Source organism: Centroberyx affinis, unplaced genomic scaffold (assembly GCF_046629955.1).
Source record: "Centroberyx affinis isolate AG114_WGS23_722 - 3 ecotype Tasmania unplaced genomic scaffold, CSIRO-AGI_Caff_v1 ptg000007l_1, whole genome shotgun sequence".
NCBI lineage: Eukaryota > Metazoa > Chordata > Actinopteri > Beryciformes > Berycidae > Centroberyx > Centroberyx affinis.
Genome location: NW_027278723.1, coordinates 38,602 through 58,273, shown reverse-complemented (window position 1 = coordinate 58,273; position 19,672 = coordinate 38,602). Strand labels below are relative to the sequence as shown.

General features: G+C 42.8%; 1 protein-coding gene across 1 annotated transcript in view; it reads left to right on the top strand.

The window, feature by feature from the left end:
• Positions 1–19,403, top strand: part of org (oogenesis-related gene) — a 39,326-nt gene extending 19,923 nt beyond the window's left edge. The window contains exon 6 of the mRNA XM_071518713.1: positions 19,353–19,403. Coding sequence (XP_071374814.1) covers positions 19,353–19,403 — 51 coding nt within the window. The remainder of the gene's footprint in view (positions 1–19,352) is intronic.
• Positions 19,404–19,672: the final 269 nt, after the last annotated feature.

The window sequence follows — 19,672 nt, the reverse complement described above, 5'->3', positions numbered from 1 at the left end:
CCTTCCTCCTCCCTCTGCTCCCCGCCTTCGCATCTCGCTCCTCCCTGTGGATGAGTTTGGGTCGACGGGCTCCCAACAGACCTCCGTCGTTACCTCCTTTACCATTTTCCTCCAACAAACTCCCCAAGCACCCCCCACTCTACTCCCCCAGCAAAGCTAATCACTACTCCTCCTTTTCACTGTATCGCTTCGCATTTAAGCACTTGGTGTCTTCTCCTCGCTGCAAATTCAAATTCCTGCTTCTGTTTATCTCTCTGGTGAGTCACCACCCTACATCCGAGCCTGGGGGTGTAGGACTGTCCATTCTGCATACACACACACACACACACTCACACACACACACACACACACGCACACACTTTAACACACTTCAACATGTCACGTAACTGAAGCACCAGCATATAACTCATCCTGCCTCTGCCTGGCTGCGGCATGGAAATTTCACTTAAAGTTATCACATCATGCTTTAAGGAAAAGGTGAAAAGCCTGTTCACACAAATCACCTAGAGAACAGAGAGCCACGTAATTGAGGAGACAGTGCAGGGATCCCAATGTGTTCAGGAAGAGAACATTGTGTCACAGACTGGAACTACACGGCGCAGATGAAGACACGGCTGCACAGATTAAAGTTATATTTAGCCGTTCCCTTATTGAAACATTTGTTTAGACACTGAATTTGACTGAATTATTTGTTGGCTTGCAGAGAACATTTCTTTTCGTGTCTCATCTGGTGTCGTCTTGTATGTTCGGAGGCGTCCTGCATTATGAATCATGCGTGCAAACCAAACAGCGTTGTCACTTAATGTCTGTCCTCATGGGAGAAATCAGCAGCTTACAGTAGCCACCATTACTCAGAAGAGATTGATGCTTTTTGTGCCTCTTTCTTTGTGTGTGTGTGTGTGTGTGTACATGCATGGTTGCGGTATGATGAATGCGCATGCTGCTGGAATAGTTAGTACAGTAAAGTGCATGCGTACATCTGAGCTCACCTCACCTCTAGGGAGTCCAGTAGGAGAGGGAGACGAGCTGAGCAGCACGATTACTCACTCATCCTGTTTCGCAGCTGCACTGAAGATCTGACACTATGGTTGTTTGCTACACACTCACACACACTCACACACACTGTTTCTCTACGTAGTGGGATTGCTCTACTCGACATTGTGTCACAGCTGCAGTGGGGGCTCTGCTGCCTGCCTACCTAATCTAACAGCAGCAAAGGGCCAGATGGGCACAGCAGTCATTGTAAGGCTGGGACACACACACACTCCTCAGCACACACTGGTACGCATGCAAAGCAGGTACGACACGCGTGGATGCACAAAAATGTGCTACCTCATGCACACCCATACACAGTGTCAGAAAACTCAAATAGTAAATATATTCACAATCTTGCATACTGTAAAGAAGTATTAAGCACTATAAATGGGTTCTATCCACACTAATTTTATTCTATGCTGTTGGTATCATAGATTTAAAAAAAAAAAAAAAAAAAGTTTGGTTGGTTGGCACCTACTGTTGAGTAAGAACGTGGAGTGCATGACAAATATTGGCATGAATGACAATATATAACATTGAATATACTATATAATGACAATATACAAAATGTAATATGTACTGAAGCCCAAACGCTGGCAAATGTCATATTTACCTTGCTGTTTCCTATGATTTCAATGAGAAATATTGGCCTACTAAACCAATTTCAAATTCAGTGGACAGAAAAGCCCTATGGATCACAGTTATACTCAATGGAGTACATAGTGTTTGTTTTTCTCACACACACTCTCACACTTACCCACCCACCCACTCACTCACTCAGTCACTCTCTCACTCTCTCACTCAAGGCACACAAGTATGCATCTTTTACACTCATCTTCTACACACACACACACACACACACACACATACACACGGATGCACACACACACACACACAATGAAGTGGGAAAATCCTCAACAACAGAGATTATAGATTCAGATTTTTGGCAGAATCACTTTTCATGAGCCACATTCCACGGCTTTGCTTCTCTTTGTCCTCCATTCACTGAAATCTGCACCTTTCCTCTCTCTTATGTGTTTTGTTATGAGTGAGTGTGCGTCCATTAATGAGTGAAACCGCTTAAAGTCGTCCAAGGCCATTAGTTTGTTATTTGTCTGAACGAGTGGGTGAGTTTTAGAGATACGACATATTGAAACTGTCAGTACAGTTTGGTGGATCTTTGCGAGCGACCTTCAGTCAAGGTGAGCTGTGGTTGTAGATGCCTACAAGGCTTAGAGTGGGTTTTAAAAAACATGGCGATGCCTGGACGGTGGATCAGTGCGGTGGTTTTATGTGACTCACAAGTGATTTGGTGGAACCACATGGCTCAGATTCACCCGCTGTGAAGTAACAAGATACTTGCTGTAGGTGGAATCTGCACAAGATTGATGATTGCATTGGAGACTTTAAAGCACACATGCAGAACGATACTGCACATTAAACAACAAAGTATTTTCAAAGACATTCCAACTGTGCTCATAATTCCCATTAAATTCTGCTAGCTGTGCTTTATGAAAAATTGAATTTGAAGCCATGCTAACTCTTGGTTGTAGCGATACATTTAGCAATTTTTCTCACTTTCTCTTTTGGTGCCATAATACTCTAGAGGATGTTCTTTACTCCATCACACCTTCATCACAGTAAAGGATGCCCTCTTGGAAATGATTCTATAATACCGAAGGTTAATTTTACTCTCCATTGATTTGTCTGTGCCTCCACACCAGACACACATCAGACATCAAAACCAATCCATTACATATGACATGTGCACATAATACAAAAATGAAGCTCCTTTCTGGTTCATTCAAATGCATCTTTTCATCTGGCAATGAAAGCCACAGAAAAAGCACTGGGATATTGTGTACAGGGTCTCTGATGATGTCTTTTTTTCAGAGCGGGTTACACTGAGTTTGGATCCCTGGATTATGACTGAGATTTTTTGGTAATCCACTGCCGGCCCCTCAGACCAGCACAGGAGAGAGAGAGAGAGGGTAAACAGCAGTACTTTCAATGTGACAAATGAGGATAGAGTCCTGGGGCACAATGGGAAGGTGCACTGCTAGCATGTTTTATGTATAAAGTATTCAGTTCTCTCTCTCTTATTTTATCACACAAACACTAAAAATATTCTGAAAAATCTGAAACCCAGAGAGCACTGAAGGATGGAGAGAGGTGTGGAAATCATTACTGTGCTGTGGTCCTGTATAGTGCTGCAAATAACGTTTATTTTCATTATCTATTAATCTGTTGATTGTTTTTTCGATTAATCATTTAGTCTATAAAATGTCAAAAGTAATGACAAATGTCTATCACAAGTTACCAGAGCCCAAAGTAATGTCTTAAAATTGCTTATGTAGTCTGACCAGCAGCTAAAAAAAACCCAAAGTATTAATTTTATAATGATATGAAACAGAGAAAAGCAAGTAAATCTTGTGTGAAGCTGTAACCAGTGTTTGGTATTTTTACTTGATAAATGATTAAAACGATGAATCAATTGTCAGACTTATCATTGATGAATTTTCTGCCGATCGACTAATCAATTAATCGTTCCAGCACTAGTCCTGTATATGGCTGCAGCAGAGGACACACATTACCCTTCACCTCACATCAAGGCTTTTGCCTTAAGCCTCCCACCAAGGAAATGGAGTGACATTCAGGAAGGTCACTGTACTGTATCACAGTTGCTATACTGTATATTTTGGCATGGAACATGCAATAAGCAATGGAAATGTTTAAATTCTATAAGGAATTCAGAAATCACACAAGCATTCCCACCCCGCTTTTTCTCTTCACAGTAAAACTGGCACTCTATATTATGTGTTTAGTGAACATATCTGCACATAAGAGCACAGAGACGGCATCATTGATAAAACAAGCACAGGAAAGCTCTATTGTATCTTTTCAGGACAGCGATGTAGACTACAGATAGGGTGAAACATGGTACAGTCTCCATTTTCACCTGGATGTGACACTCCTGCACTGCCTCAGGCTCCGATTTATGCTCTCTTAAAAAGCGGCACTGAAATGTAAAAGATGTGTGAGGATGCCTGAAGGAACAGTGGAAGTCTTCCCCTCCTTGTCGGCATCTGAGAGCAAAATGGGACTCCTAGTATTTTAGTCAAGAGTCAAGGGACTGGGTGAACTGCGTAATCTGCTACGATTTGCAAATCATATCCCTAAACCTGTTGTGTTCATTGTATCAGGATGAAAACCAGACAGTCTGACCTAATGTAATAATGTTGACTGTTCTGATATGTTCTGATGTCATTTTGTGAGGAGGATGTTAATGCCACTGTTTGCTTTTTTATTTTTTTCTCGTGAGCACACTTATGAGAGGATCCCTAAGTGATCTGTTAGCTAACAGAGTGAGTTGTGAAGCTAATGCTGCATTCATGTCATGGGAATAACCGCCATGCGACCTGGTGGTTAGAAGAGGTTGAAAGTGTTCACCCCTTCAAACCTTAGCTTGAGGCTTGTTTAAAGCTGTCAAGCACCATGACTGAAGTTTTCCTTCATACTTAACCAACAAGCGCTTAGTAAGTGATACATTTGAGTTCATGTTGTACAGCAAACCACTGCCATGTCAACATGTAAGTTGGTCCGAAAATTTTCAACTATCTAAAACAGCGGCAAACATCAGGTTTTTGGTGTAAGTCCATCAATTAAAGAATAAGGGTATGATTGTTCCAACAATCATACAGGGAGAAATCTATCGTTGAGGCAGCGATACCAATTTCTCCACTGACAGCAGCCTCAATAGACCAGAATGCAATGCAGCTGCAGCCTGGATCTTTTCCGATCTGTTGTCGGTAGTGCTTTTTTTTGGTAATTTTAACAACCTGGCATGGCAACCACAGTATTGTTCTATATCCACTGTCACTTTTTCTCAACTGGAAAAATGCACTACGCTATCATTATGACTCTCCACCTCCACATATGGAGAACCCTGTCCTCTGGTTGTCCAAAGTCATTTTGGGAAATGTAGGAAATAACTGAGGTAGAAGTAGACGAGACAGGTTGAGAGAAAGTCAGTAGGCTACACCAAAAAGTAACTTAGAACACTTTATCACAAAATACCTCCTGGAACACACTGAACATCACAAATTGATGATATTGAACAGTGTATGAGTATCCAAGGGAGGATGTTTCCTTCAGGAGTTAATCACAAAATGACTTATGCGATGAAAGTTGTTTATTCTAACAAGTTAAACACATGAACGCTTCCATGTTGAAGTAACAAGATGTCATTCCGTTATTTCTGTTTCTTCCAATATGATCTGAACACAGCCTTGATACAGGTGTTTCCTCACTGGTGATGTCTGAACTCAGGAATTTGCAAAAATGGGGTGGGGATTGGGGGGAGGGGGTCAGCGCCAAACTCGAATACCCAAGTAGCCAAGTAGCCTGTCATTACCACAAACTCTTTATGGGTTACCAAGACATGCAACTCGAAAAACGCACCTTCGCCAACTAGTGGGGATATATGGTAGATAGAATGGGGAATCTGTCTTGTGACTGATTGAAATCTCCTTTTGTCCATTACCTCATAAAGAATTAATTCAAGTGTTATTTATGGCAATAGTCAACATGATTTCCTGTAGTAGCAAACTTTTTTGTTACTGCCATGGTGTTTTGCTGAGTACTGAAGACTTAATCCTGTTTTTTCTTATTTTAGCCTATTAATTTTAATTAACTGTAGGTAGTTAGATAAAACTACAGTGGGCTAAATGGCAGTTGACAAGGTTGCTGGCAGCAATTGCTGTAAATTGGTCGTGCTGACATGGAAGCCAGCCTCTTATTATTCATGAAGCCTTTCAGCCAATGAGCGCTGATTAGCAACAATTGACACGTGCAAGCATGGATTCAAAGTGACAACGTGAAATCATCTCGCCATTTATATTTTTATATACACTGACACTGAAATGATACTATCACTTTAGACGATTTGCAGGCTAACAGTTCTGTAAAGATAAACCATATTAGCCGTTTAGCCTCATTGACTTCCATGCAATGCTGTTCTCTCCGCCCATTAGAGGGCGCTCCAAACACTGCAAGCTTACCATTGGAGAGAGAGAGCGAGTTGCAAGGCTGTCCGTGGCTATGCCGTTACTACTTACCACCTGCAAACGGAGGTTAACTGTATTTCCAAGTAGGAAGCTCGTCTTCCGTTTTCCCCACAGGACCTGAATGCAGCACAGACAGCCGGAGTAGTAGAGAGAGGCAGCAGCAACAGTGCAGATGAGCCCCAGCGAACAGCAGCCGGGTCCTCTCTCTCACATACACTAACACTACGCTCTACATTACACACACACATGCCAGGACACACACATACACTCTCGCTCTCTCTCTCTCTCTCTCTCTCTCACACACACACACACACACACACACACACACACACACACACACATTCTCACTCACACACACATGCAATCCAATAATAAGAGCACAATCACTCCGCACTGCCTGCCGCGGCCGGCGGCAGCCCTCACGCCTCTCCGAGACACAAAGCTGGTAGCCCGCTGGGAAAGAAGCTCTCGCTGGCTTTATAGCACAAAGCAGAGAGGGAGACTTCATTTGCCGTTTCATCTGCAGAGGCAAGAGGGGGGTAGAGTAGATATTATATAGCAGTGCTGAAAAGACAAGCGAGGAGGTGAGTGAATGCAGTCCAGTCCAGCTGCTGCTGCTGTGAGGAGGAGGAGGCTGACTGTCTAGCGGCTGGAGGAGCAGCATTATCCCGCACAGACGAGCCGAGACGGCCAGCAGTGAAGAGCACCAGCAGGGCTTGCGGATGTGGAGGGACAACCACTCAAGTTCTTGTCCTGGGTAAGCCAACTTCCCATCACGCACATACACACACACACACACGCACTCTCGTGGGTCTTGATTGGTCTGGGGTGAGTGTTACCAGGTATCACAGATGGGCACAGCTAGTAGTCTACCTGTGTCCTCTCCTCTCTGCTGCACATGGGATTCATCTCTAGTGTCCCTCTTCATTATTGCTGGTATCACAGCTGCATCCCTTTTATCCCTTTTGAGCATCCAGTTTGCTGTGGTCAAGACACATCACTTAATGAGTGCTGGGCTAAAACAGATGACCTGATGAACGCTGTGATGAAAATGTTTCCAGCATGGTTGCATTTAAGTGTTTGACTGTTGCAGGTTGTCTGGTATCTCCATTGTTCCAGTACTTTATCCCCCCCCCCCCACTATTTTTCATTTCTGAAAATAGGGTGCCTGCCTGTGCCTCTGTCCCCCATGCAGGTACAAGTACTGTGTGTGTGTGTGTGTGTGTGTCTTTACTTACCAGCTCTCAATTAGGTTTTAATGATCTAAACGTGGGGTATAAAGGAGAAGGCAGCCTTTGATCGATCCCTGCAGTCATCTCAGTGTGAGCGGCTCGGTGCCTGTCGTCTGCATGACACGTCTGAGCCTGTGTGTCTGCTGCTGCCCCTGTGCCTGTGTCTGCTCAGTCTGTGGCCTTATTTCAGTTCTATGCAGCTCTTTATTGCAGCTCAAGAAATCAACTGATTATGCAGGCAAGGTTGTTTACAGTTGTGCTTTAACCTGTTCCTGGTCTGAGAGGAACCCCCGGCGTGCCACTGCCCCGGGAATCTGATCTTCTTGCATACATAGACACCAGAGCAGGATCAATAGGACCAAAAAGTAAATAATTGCTAAATCACTTACATAATACTTATCTACAGTATTTTTTGTAACTAATTTCAAATTATAATATTTGTATTATTACAATAGCAGTTATTATTGGCTATTTTGACATGATTATCTATGACACAGATAATTAAAAATGGAAATAAATTTGTCATGCACATAATGATGGCCACAGCCTTAATGGGCTTAAAAGACAATTCTTAGTTTGTTGGAGTTTTTCCTCGTTGTCTCATCAAATCTTTACTATGCATGGAATTATGTATTTTGTCTTACATTATGTGTTACGGCCTCTCTTGGGTCCCTGGTTGTTTGCTTGATATGGAATATTACATTAGCCTTTACCGTCGAAAGAAAAAAAAGGAGAATGCCAGTATTGAAGTGAATGCAATTATCCATAACAGTCCTTAATGGCACCTGTGGTGCCACTTAGCCTCTCTATTTGACAGCTTTATCTGTCAGTAATGAAATGTCTTGCTCACAGCCCTATATGGCCCATAGAGTGCATTGTTGAATCAAGCCTGTTAGTCCTGTCCATTACTACGCCTACACTTCCCCTCCCATCCTCATCCTTATACTGTTGTGCATAAAGCTGTCGGCTGCACTCAATAGTGACATTACCTCAGCTCAACACTGCCAATGCCCAGCCTCATTGTTTTCAAGCATGGAGTTTTTATGGGTCCAATAAAGCAGGGATGCATCCCCCTGTCAGCAAGATGAGGGCATTGCCGCTCTTACAGAGGGCAGTAGTGCAGACTAGCGAGAAAAGAGCAAAGGAAGGAGGGAGCGGTGAAGGAGTGCAGGAGGGAAAGGAGAGAGTGCCCCTGTGAGTGGCTGTCAGATACCTGCAGGCACGCTGACATGTCAGCTGTCGTGGTTAAGATGTCCAGCTGGACCGATCAGTGGGGAAATATGGGCCTGTCTGCGCCGGCCACCCTCCCACTCACTGGCTACTGTAATGCCATTATGGCTGTTCAGATGGGGCTGTAACCTTAATGCAGAGCTTAGAGAGCATCTGTGCCTTACAAGGGTTTTTTTTGCGGGGCTGGACATAATGAGGTGCATGACATTGAAATATAAAATGGACCTTGAATCGCAGCTTTAAAAGACATTTGACTTAGAGAAATCAGACTGAGGAATATTTTGCCAGGGTTTAGGCCTAATTTAAGTTTAGAAGTGTGTATCTGGTAATGGCACCAGGAATTTCAGTTCATTCAAAATTATTAAGACATGCTATTTGACGACTGGAAAGTACACAGAGGCTTTATAGTGTAATTGGTAATGTGTTGTGAAGTGCCTCACAGTTTATCATTGTAATGTCATTTATTTAGATGACTCTAATGCAGGCACTAGTAATTATAGAGCCCTTTGTTATGGTGTTTGAAACCAGTAGGATCAAAGCCAAGGCAATACTTCAACCCAGTACGAAGCAGCAGAGCCATGTAATGAAAGTGTTCAGATGTTGAGGGGTCAATTAGTCTGCTGTCTTCACTGAATGTTTTTTTGCCTCCCGAGGATGATGTCATTTATGCCACTGCATACTCAGTGAAAAAGGAGGAAGAGCACATCATCTTCTATAATTTAAAACTACATCGGCTTTCAGTGATTTCAGCAGCAGAGCCTTTTTATTATACAGTTCAGTGGCATGGCACAGTACATGCACTGCCCCCATGCTACAGTATCATCCAGTACAAGCACTCATCAAAGGCTTGGTCAACTAGGCAGACCATTACAGCTGTTGTAAAGTCTTTTTACCTATTTCAAGCATAATGCTTTTCCTCAGTTCACCTTGTCTCACTAATGAGTGGAGCTTGTATCAAAACACGATTGCTTCATTTGACATTTGAGCTGATGATATTGTGCATATGACCTCTTGTTACCATCAAGAATACTTGACAGGCTTTGGAACTGAAAGCATGGCACAGATCACACAGAGAGAGAAGTGGGGTGAGAAAAAAGGTTTTTGCTACTTGGATGCTGCATATTTGATGTTTCTCAGGTCTCTGGATGAAAGAATGTGTGATGAGCTGGCCATGTCATTACATGAGTACTAAAAAGGAAGCCAAGGGATTCTCATTAGTGTAGGTAGGCTATGCTTACACACCACTTCAAAGGAGAAGGTCAGATACTACGTCATGTGTTATCCTTATGCCTTAAGTCATTTTGTTCGCTCATTGCTTTTCAAGAGATGGTGATTTTTTGACTGTGAACTTACCATCCTTCACACATGGACCCTGGGTGGAAATCCAACCTACTGTAATTTGCTCTACAAAAACAAAGCAACAGAAATGGCCCTGTTTATGTTAATTTTAGCATAAGACAGCTGAAAGGTAGACAAATAAAATCCTTAGTGTGAGTAAGCTGATATTTGAAGACATTCGTCTTTGGGTGTAACCGAGCGCAAAGCGTCTCTAACACTAAATCGTGTTATGGGATGAAGCGCCGGGTATTTGGGGAGTTTATATACTTGTCAGGCTCTCCAGCTCATTTCATTTTATGTATTTTCATGGCTGCTGGCAGCTTGAAGTACTGTGACTGGCCGTCCATAAAACAATATTCCTCAGTATGGATCGACCTCCTTGACTGGGTTATGATTGGTATAGAAAATGGAGTCAGAACCTAAAGGCTACTTGCCTTTTCATCAAGATGGTACCATACTCCATTTCTATCTGAACAACATTGTCAGGACATTAAAGAAGTTTTAAAGATGCCCCTGCTCTTTTTGTGTCCTTTTCAGATTGAGAGACATAGGTAGAATTTCTAAAGGGGCATTACTAACACTGATCACCTGGTGAGCTATAAGCTAAAAGGGGCAGAAAATCATTCTGAAGGGTAATTATTCACAGTATTTCCATGGTATGTAGGCTTAAAACACAACAATACTCCGGCCATAACATTGTATCAATAGTCCTCAGTCAAAGCATTGCAATCTACATCAGCAAATACATATAATGTGATTTTTTAGATTGTATGTATTGAGCACTAGCTTTAACTTTGTTCTTTGTTGGATAATGGCCAGTAATGTCTATGCTTAAAAGTGGCAGCACAGCAAACTCATTTGCATTGCATCGCATTCACTGGGGAATGTGTGCGTTTGCGCAGAGTAATGTTGGCATAGACATTAGCACAAGGCTTACATCTCTTCAAGACCTTACAGTGTTCAACAGAGAGCGTTTAAGGACACATCCTCTCAATAAAATCATGAGACTTGCTCGTCTCCTTCTCTAATCTAATGTGTGCCAAAAAAATGTCTTGCTCCTTGAAATGGAAATACTGCACAGATTGTGATCTCTGGAATAGTTAGATGCCAACCTGCACTGAGAAGCAACTGTTAGGGCTGTAAACACGATTTTAAACCAAGGCCTACATCTATTTGACTTGTTAAATTTTTACACCATTAATTGTGTATGATTACTTTTGGCCTGGATATAGGCCATATTTGTGTGTCTCTTCACTTCCAGTAGCCTAGTGCAGTTGATTACTGATAGAATAACCTGTGGATCAAAGTGGAAATTTCCATGACTGAATACCAGCCCTGTTTTGTATAAACCAAGTGATATAATCCAGAAATATTATTACTGAATGAGTGCTTGAAAAGGTATATAGATGCTACTATACAAAACTCACCAGAAATTAGTTTTTTTAAAGCAGATTGTCAAAACTTTCTTCCTGAGAGAGTATTACGCTCCTGGACTCCTAGCATTGTTGGGGAAATACACTTTTAGAGATTTTTGTGTTCCTTTAATCATCTCTGCTCTAGTATGAAACACAGTTGTGAACACGGTCAGAGCCGAGCGATGCAGTCATGGCGTATTGTTGTATTTTGAACCACATTAGCTGTGGCCTGTGGGTCGACTCAAGTTACACACATCTTCCATTCTATCTCTCCATAGACCCGGCATGTAAACCAACTCTTGAATCAGCTCTTAAATTATGTAATTAGATTAACAAGATTAGATTAACACATGACATGCACCATGAATCTGTTGTAAGATTGATGCCCCTTCGCTAGGGAGGCATAAAGAGATTGGTTTGCTTCTCACACAGCAGCGGCACACACACACACACACACACACACACACACACACACACACACACACACACACACACACACACACACACACACACACACACACACACACACACACACTTTAAAAGTTCAAAACCATTTTTCTTTGTTTAAATCCCCAAAAAGTCCTGTGTCTTTGTGGCATGTGGAAATGATGTCACAGGATTAGATTTAAACACCTAATTAAATGTGTATTTCAAATGCCTGTAGCTCTATCTTTACCCGCTCACACACACACACACACACGCTCACACAGACGCTCACCATGTCACCAGCTCCTAATTGATTTTTAAGTGCTTGATGATCAAAAATAGCAGTTTTGTTGTCATCGCGTCCCCTCCGTCCTGAACCTGCTAATGACTTCTCCTTTAATGAGAACCTTATGTGTTGTGGTCAGATGCACTTAACGCTGTGCAAGGGTATTAAGCACGGGATTAATTAATCATTCTTCAAATGGATCCTTTCATGCACGACAGTTAACAGTTTGTTAGACTCAGCTGGGCTCTGAACCTGATGCCTTCCAGTCGGCTGTTTTCGGGGTGACGATGATACATTTAGATGAAGATTAATGATGAGATTGAATTGTGGTTGCGCAAAGAAAATAAATACTCCTACACACAAGAGCTACTTCTGCGCAAACAGCTATAAACATTTTGTTTACGGAGTTCTCTCAAGGATTGCTTCCCTCATTCTGCACTCATCCTCATTAAGAAATTGGGCTTTGAACCTATTGAACCTATTTGAAACATCCCAGTGAGCCGTCGGTAGAAATTCATGCCTCTGCGCCTCTTCATATCAGTCTATAACACCCAATGTCTCTCTCTGTTCTGAGGATCATACTACCGGCTCTAAAGCCGACTTTTATCTCCTTGCTGCTGTTGAACATAAAATCGATAATCAGGTGATCAAATCATTTTCATGAAGTGGAGCCAGTGGAAGAGATTAAACCGATCAGTGGGTCGCTCGTTCGTTCTTGGTTGCTTGCTGGCTCTCTTGGCTTCTTTTCTTTCTTGGCTTGTTTTCTTTCTTGCCTGCTTTGATTATTGCTTTCTGTGTTGCTTCCTTAGGTTAATTATGTTTATTGTGCAGGCTTGCCTACCTGCATGCTTTCTAGCTTGTTTACTTTCTTGAGGAAGAGAGATGTGTAACAGGAGTGTAGTATGGACTGGGATTTGAACCCTGTCCTTAGCGCCCCATGTGTGATTGCAAGTCAGTGATCCTCTCTACTTAAGCAAAACCCCAGCAGGATGCCAGTGGAGTGAAGTCTTATTTGAACTGGATTAGTTTTACTGGGGGAGGTGCTGTGATCAGGGATGTAGTGGAGGCTAAACCCACCTAAACTCAGTTTACCCATCTTCCGAGTCTGACATAAGTCTGTATGAGGAAGATTTATGGTATACATCACAGTAAGCATTATCAAACTGATGAATAAATGGATATTTTTCTGAAAATCAAATTGGTTTGTTTATATTAGTGGATGTTTGCCTTATGATGAACTGGAGGTCATAGTTTACTTACCTTTTTATTTACCACAACATCACCGCCTGTAATGTTATTTTTACAGGCTGTTCGTATAATTCCAGTGGACCATTTACCCTCGATAACATATTTCTGTGATTTCCCGCAAATTAAGGCTTGTAGCCTGGATGTAAAACATAATGATCTACACCTTGTATTGGCACACTGATTAGTCACACAGGCATTATGTTTACTATTGGCAACAAACATTTTCCTTTGCAGGAACAGATGCTCCATTATCTGTGACACTAGGCTGAGATGTAGCCAGCTACCTACTTACTAAATGCTGCCATGGAAGAGATAAATGACATCAACTTTCGAGATTTTGGTCTCCAAAGGGATTTTATTAAAATAGGTCACCACAGTGTGTTGTTGTTGGCTTATGGATTTGTACTGAGGTCAACAATTTATTGCAATACTGCCTTCATTAGATCATTTAAGCTAGCAGCTTGCATGTGTCATGACAATCTGCCAGCTGCCAAAACATCTAACACGTTATTACATTATGGAGATGATAGTTTGAACTGGATTGCTATTATCAAATGGCGGGTTTGTTGAGAAACAGAAGGGTATTCAATCTGCATGTTTTACTTTCAGAATTTGTCAAAATAACAGACATACACAGCAGATTTGTACTGGATTAAAATTAGGGATGCTGTTGGTAATAATTACAATTACAGGACCTCCCTTAGTAATGCTAATCCAGTTCGAATAGGGCTTAAATGATGTTTTGTGTTGGAGGGCTATGATGAAGAGCTAATAATGGAAAACTGTGATGTTATGTTTTTGGCTTCATTATGCATAACTAAAGTCATTATGCTGATTGTGTTTGTGTGTGTGTGTGTGTGTGTGTGTGTGTGTGTGTCAGTGCATGCATGTGCCGCTGCTGTGTGAGAGGCAAACCAATCTCTTTATGCCTCCCTAGCGAAGGGGCAATATATTTTTAGGCAAATGCCTTCTCCAACCTGTCATTTTAAAAGGATGTCAAAGCTGGAAAGAAAATCTCCCCTTTGTTTTTTTTTTTTCCTGCATCATTTGAACTAATAAATCTGCCGCTGTATGTGTCCATGTGTAACAGTGACAGATGGGTGTGATGAGATAGTGCTTAACAGACTGTGGTTCCTCTTCCTCCCCAGCTTCGTCTTCCTCTTCCTCGTTTTGCTCTTTGGGGAGCATATGGATTCGGTTTGCCTGTCAGAAGTGTTTGATCAGAAGTAGTCTACTGAGGATCTTTGCTTTGAACTGACTCAAAGCTGTGGCGAGTTTCTCTTCCTTTGTTTGGGGGACTATAGCGGCTATACTCTGCTCTCCACATACATTAACTGCCGCATATACCGGATCCATTTTCATATGTGGAGGCGTGGTTGCGTGCTGCTACACAAGTGTAGAGTTCTGTTTGTCAGTATGGATCTGAATCTGTGGATGTGTGTTTTTGTTGGTGTCTATGAATATCTCTGTGAGCCGCTGCGTGTGCGCACGGGCGTGTGAATGCGAGCGAATGTGTGCATGATCAAGTCTACGTCTATTTGATGTTCCCCTGTTGCCTCCTCTCTGTTTGACAGGTGTACTATCTTCTTTGTGTTATTTGCCGCACTTTGAGGTGAAGAGGACACGTCGCTTCTGGACATCAGGGACATGCCATGAATTTATCATTGGGGCCAGGATAGTCGCAGGCAGGCGACATTGGACATGGGCTGACGCTTCACTCCTCTACCAAGCCTGTCATTGGTTAGGGATGAATTATTCATCTTTTTTTTTTTTTTTGGTAGAAAAACATTGTGATCACAGAGTTGCGGATCGGCCCGTCTGTATGACAGTAGGCTGTCAGAACTCATCCCATCTCTCTGTCGAGCACAACACCGCCTGCCTTCACTTCCCTCTGTCCCTTATATATGTCTCATCGCTTTGAATCTCTCAAAGAATTTTTTGTTTTCCTCTCCCTCCGCCTCCTTCTTTTGTCTCACCTTGAAACGGCTCATCAGAACCACTTTAGATGGATCTCTCGACTGTCTCGGTGTGGGGAAGGCAGCGTGATGTTAGAAATGCCTGCGTGTCAGAGTAAACAGTTTCAAAAGAGCCTGTTAATAATTTGTACGCCAGAATGTAGTTGCGGTTGTGTCTGTATGGATGTGCTTTTTGGTGTGTGTGTATGTGTTTCTGGCTCCATCCAACATGCTGTTTTATCCCAGTACATCCAGTGCCGGGCTCCTGTGTGATGTCAGAAGAGATCTATGTTTGATGTGCAGGCAGGGCCCAATTACCCGGGGCCCACAGCGGTACATAGAGACTTTAGAGAGGCCCTTAGCATGCTAGATAAAAGGCCAGGATGTCATTGTCAGCCTCAGACTATGCTGGTGAGGTGGCGTGACATGGTGATCCCCTTTGAGGACACTGATTGGCCGTTCCCGATACTGGCATCGTAGATGTTTCCTTTCTGCCATGGAATATTGTATTTTACAGGGTATTTGCGGCTCCCCTCTTGGCCTTTCATTGACATTATATCCGCAAACTGTTCCAGAGATCAAACATTTCATACGATTCCCCTCGACGGCAAAGAGTTGAGGGAACGCGGACACCGACAGACCGGATTAGTCCTCCTCCTTACCCCTCCTCCTTGGTGCCTCTTCATCCCCCCCTCTTCATCCCTCGCTCCCTCTCTTCCTCCTGGAGGCCTTTAGGGAGAGCAGCTGAGTCACTCTCTCCTCCCGGTCCTCATCTTGAATCTGTCCTTCCTCCACCTTCCTTCTGTTTTCCCTCGGTAAGCTTTCATCACAGAGAGCTGAAAACCTGTGTCATTTGCCACGGCTCAGTGTTAGCTCCCTGTAGAGCCATAGGTGTGTGTGGTGTGAGAGTGTATATTTGTGTGTGTGTGTGTTTTTGCATTAAGCAGAATTTGTGCGTGTGTGTATATTTTTGTGTCAGTATGCATGTCCCCCTATTAGTCAGAGTTTTATCATGGGTAGCAGCAGTGTTGAGTTGAGATTTACACCAGAGAGACAAGAGCGTGCACCTGTCAACCACCCATCCAATCTCACACACACACACACACACACACACACACACGCATGCACATACACACGCATGCCTACACTATCTCTGTTTCTCTGAAGTGCCTCACTTTCGACAAATCCATTTCTTACGCTCTCTTCCTTCCATGGTTCTGTCAAGTCATATAATCCCTCATCACCTTCCCTAAACCATCTCACATCTCTGACTTCTTTTTTCATCTGTCACTCCTTAAAAAAATCTGTCTCTTTCCTCCCCTTCAATTTGTCATTTTTTTGCACATTACCTAGCTTCCTTATATCAACTGTCAGTACGGTGGCATTCCCACTCTCTTTTCTTTTTCTTGTTTTTCCGTGTTTCATTGAGTCCTTTATTTTTTTTTGTGTATATTTCATGGTCAGCGCCTGCATTCATTGTTTCTCTTTTTCTGTCTCCTCTTCCTCCCTTCAAAAACTTGACTTCTTGACTTCTTGACTTGACTCCTAACAAGAGTCTCAGTATTGCATTAGCTGATCTCTCAGAAGACATGGCACAGATACAGAATCTACCGCTCCCTACACTCGCTCCTTTTCAGCCAAACATCCCCACATTATTTAATGGCCGCAAAAAGAAAATGAAAGGAAATGAATACATTTGTGTATACTGTATTAAGAAATGACTGATTATCTAGCTTTTAAATGCTTATATTATAGGTGCAATCATTCCACTGAATGCAGAGCAGAGAATGCGATGCTGGTGTTGGAAGATTAATCAAGTATTAATTGTCAGTGATGTGCCGTGCGATTTTCTCTCTCTCTCTGTGCCGTGAGAAGAGATACAGTGCCAGTGTTGTTGCTTGAGATCCTAATTGCCTTAGCAGTCTTCCTGTAATTAACACTCTTGGCTAATTACACCAGGATCCCAGACCTCGCAATTCTCACATTATTAGGCTGATCTTGGCGGGAAAGAAAACATGCACATATGCACACATGCATGCACACACACGAGTATGTGTAGGCGTGTATATGTGTGTGAGATTATATATTGCAACATGGGATTATTTATCTATTTACTGTTGCTCTTGCTACTGCTACTCAATGATGTATATACTATAAATCATTTACAACGGAGCAACAAGAGAAAGCGATTTCATTTCAATATTTGCTTAACGATTTGTCCCACTGGTTTGTCCCTTACAAATGTCATCTCATTTTCCTAGAGACTGTTTTAGGCTGTCAGCCGTCCCCAATTCAGAGCTTGCTGTCTTGGCAGCAGCGAGATTAAAGCTGAGTGTAGGAGAGATGGGGAGTGGGCCGGGCAGTGTGGCAATGCCCAACGGCACAGGATTAGAGGGTGGGACAGTGAAGTAGGCCATATAAACAGGCTCAGCTGAAATATGGACAACAGAGCATAACATAGACAGAGCTGGATGGCCCAGTACATTTCATCATCATGTCATTATGCTATAATCCTTGGCCAAGCCACCACACTGCCTGCATGTGTGTCAGACAGGGATAATTATTGGTCAGGGACACTTGTGGATATTGTTATTTTCACCTCAATTCAAAATTGAAGATACACAACACGAGTAACATTTGGATGTTACAAAATCTCAAATCAGTTCTCTAAAAACAAATGCCAAAAACCCATTATAAATTTGATCAGCTCAGTATAGCTCATACTTTTTTTTTTTTTAAACTGGTTGGGCAGTCCACTATTTAATTTTTTTTATTGTATATTTTATTTTTCATGTTTTTGCATTCAATATAGAGAGACAAGAAATGCAGGAGAGGTGTCTGTATATAGTACCAGAGTTTGATTAGAACCAGTGATGCCAGATGTAAATGGTGGAGAAGAACATATTCAGATACTTCAGTCTCTGACAAGGAGCAGCAGAGGTCCAAACCCTCTACAGTCAGACCAGTAGAGGTGCCTCAAATTTCCGTAATGGCAGAAGCGAAATTCCTGGATTGACATGTGATCCCTTTGTGGACTTTACTGATGGAGTTTACTGATTCCAATTCTAATTGCTTCAGGTCAAATCGGAATGATTCCCCCCCGTCAGATAATGGGAAGAGCTCTGATGGGACCCTCCAGCTCAAATGTCAGTGGGGATGAGCCTACACAATTCACTGTGAACCCAGAGAAAGAGGAAAGGGAGGATGTAGAAATGAACACTTGCTTTGAATCGGATGTTAGTTTTGAACAGCAAAGTCATTGTGAAAACTCAATCAGACCCTCTGTGCAGGAGGAGGCTTAAATCAGACTGTCTACAGACATGACAAACAAAGGCCTCCAGTGGGACCGCAGCACTCTGATTCCTCCCATTTCTGTGACAACGACAAGGAGCCCACACAGTACACAGTCAACAAAGAAACAGATGAGGATAAGGAGAGGGAAGGGGAGGTCAGGAAGACTGATAAGCCAGCCAGCATCGTGTTACAGTAGAGAGAGACTGAGCTGAGGACAGATCTAGAGCTGGAAGCAAAATGGCCTGGCCTCCGTTTGGGTGATTGCACCACCAGAATGTCTGATATATTCTCTGTATCATTAGCAGAGGATCATTTTTGCCACATATAATACAATAACCATTCAAATTGCTGCTCATAGAGTGCTTAAAGGGCCTATTTTGCATTAAGCTATTTCTGTTTTCATGACTGACACAATAATTAATTAGCTTATCTGCAAGGAGCGGTTGAACCACAAGTTGTATTGAGTTGTATCTAGATCTAGAGGGAACATACAGTATCTGTATCTATCTGTCTGTCTGTCTGCTTGTCTGCCTGTCTGCCTGTCTGTCTGCCTGTTTTCCAGCCCCTCTCTAACCCCGCTGACCCTCTCTAACCCTCAGCTGGCTCCTCCCCTCTCTCATCCTCCTCCATGTTTGCTTCAATGCTCCCACAAGACCTTTGTCCACCTCTCCCTTTGTCCTGACCTCTGCCCCATCTTCAACGTACCTTCACCCCTGCTGGCCCTCTGACATCACATCCCACCTCGCCTCCCTCTCCCAGTGGTCCGTCCTCTCTGCCCCCTTCCCCCTCCCCCCTCCTCACTATCTGTGTTTCCTGCTTCCCTCCAGGTCAGCGTTGTGTCAGAGCTGCAGGCGGCCGGTCTGCTGCAGGACCAGTAACACCCCTGACAACCAAAGTCACCTCCGCAATATGTGTCATCACCAGACAAGCTGCACTTGTTTTAAGTTGAGCATGAGGAAGTTTGATTTTCACTGACCTTGTATTATTTAGTTTGTTCATTTGCCGCAGCAGCTGATAATGGAAGTTTTGAAGGTGGAAAGCCACTGCAAACTTGTTAAACGCACATGACACCATTTACCCAATTTTAAGGGGAGTCCATATGCATTCTTTCTATTTTTGTTTAACTTTTCAGGGTTACTTTTCTTAG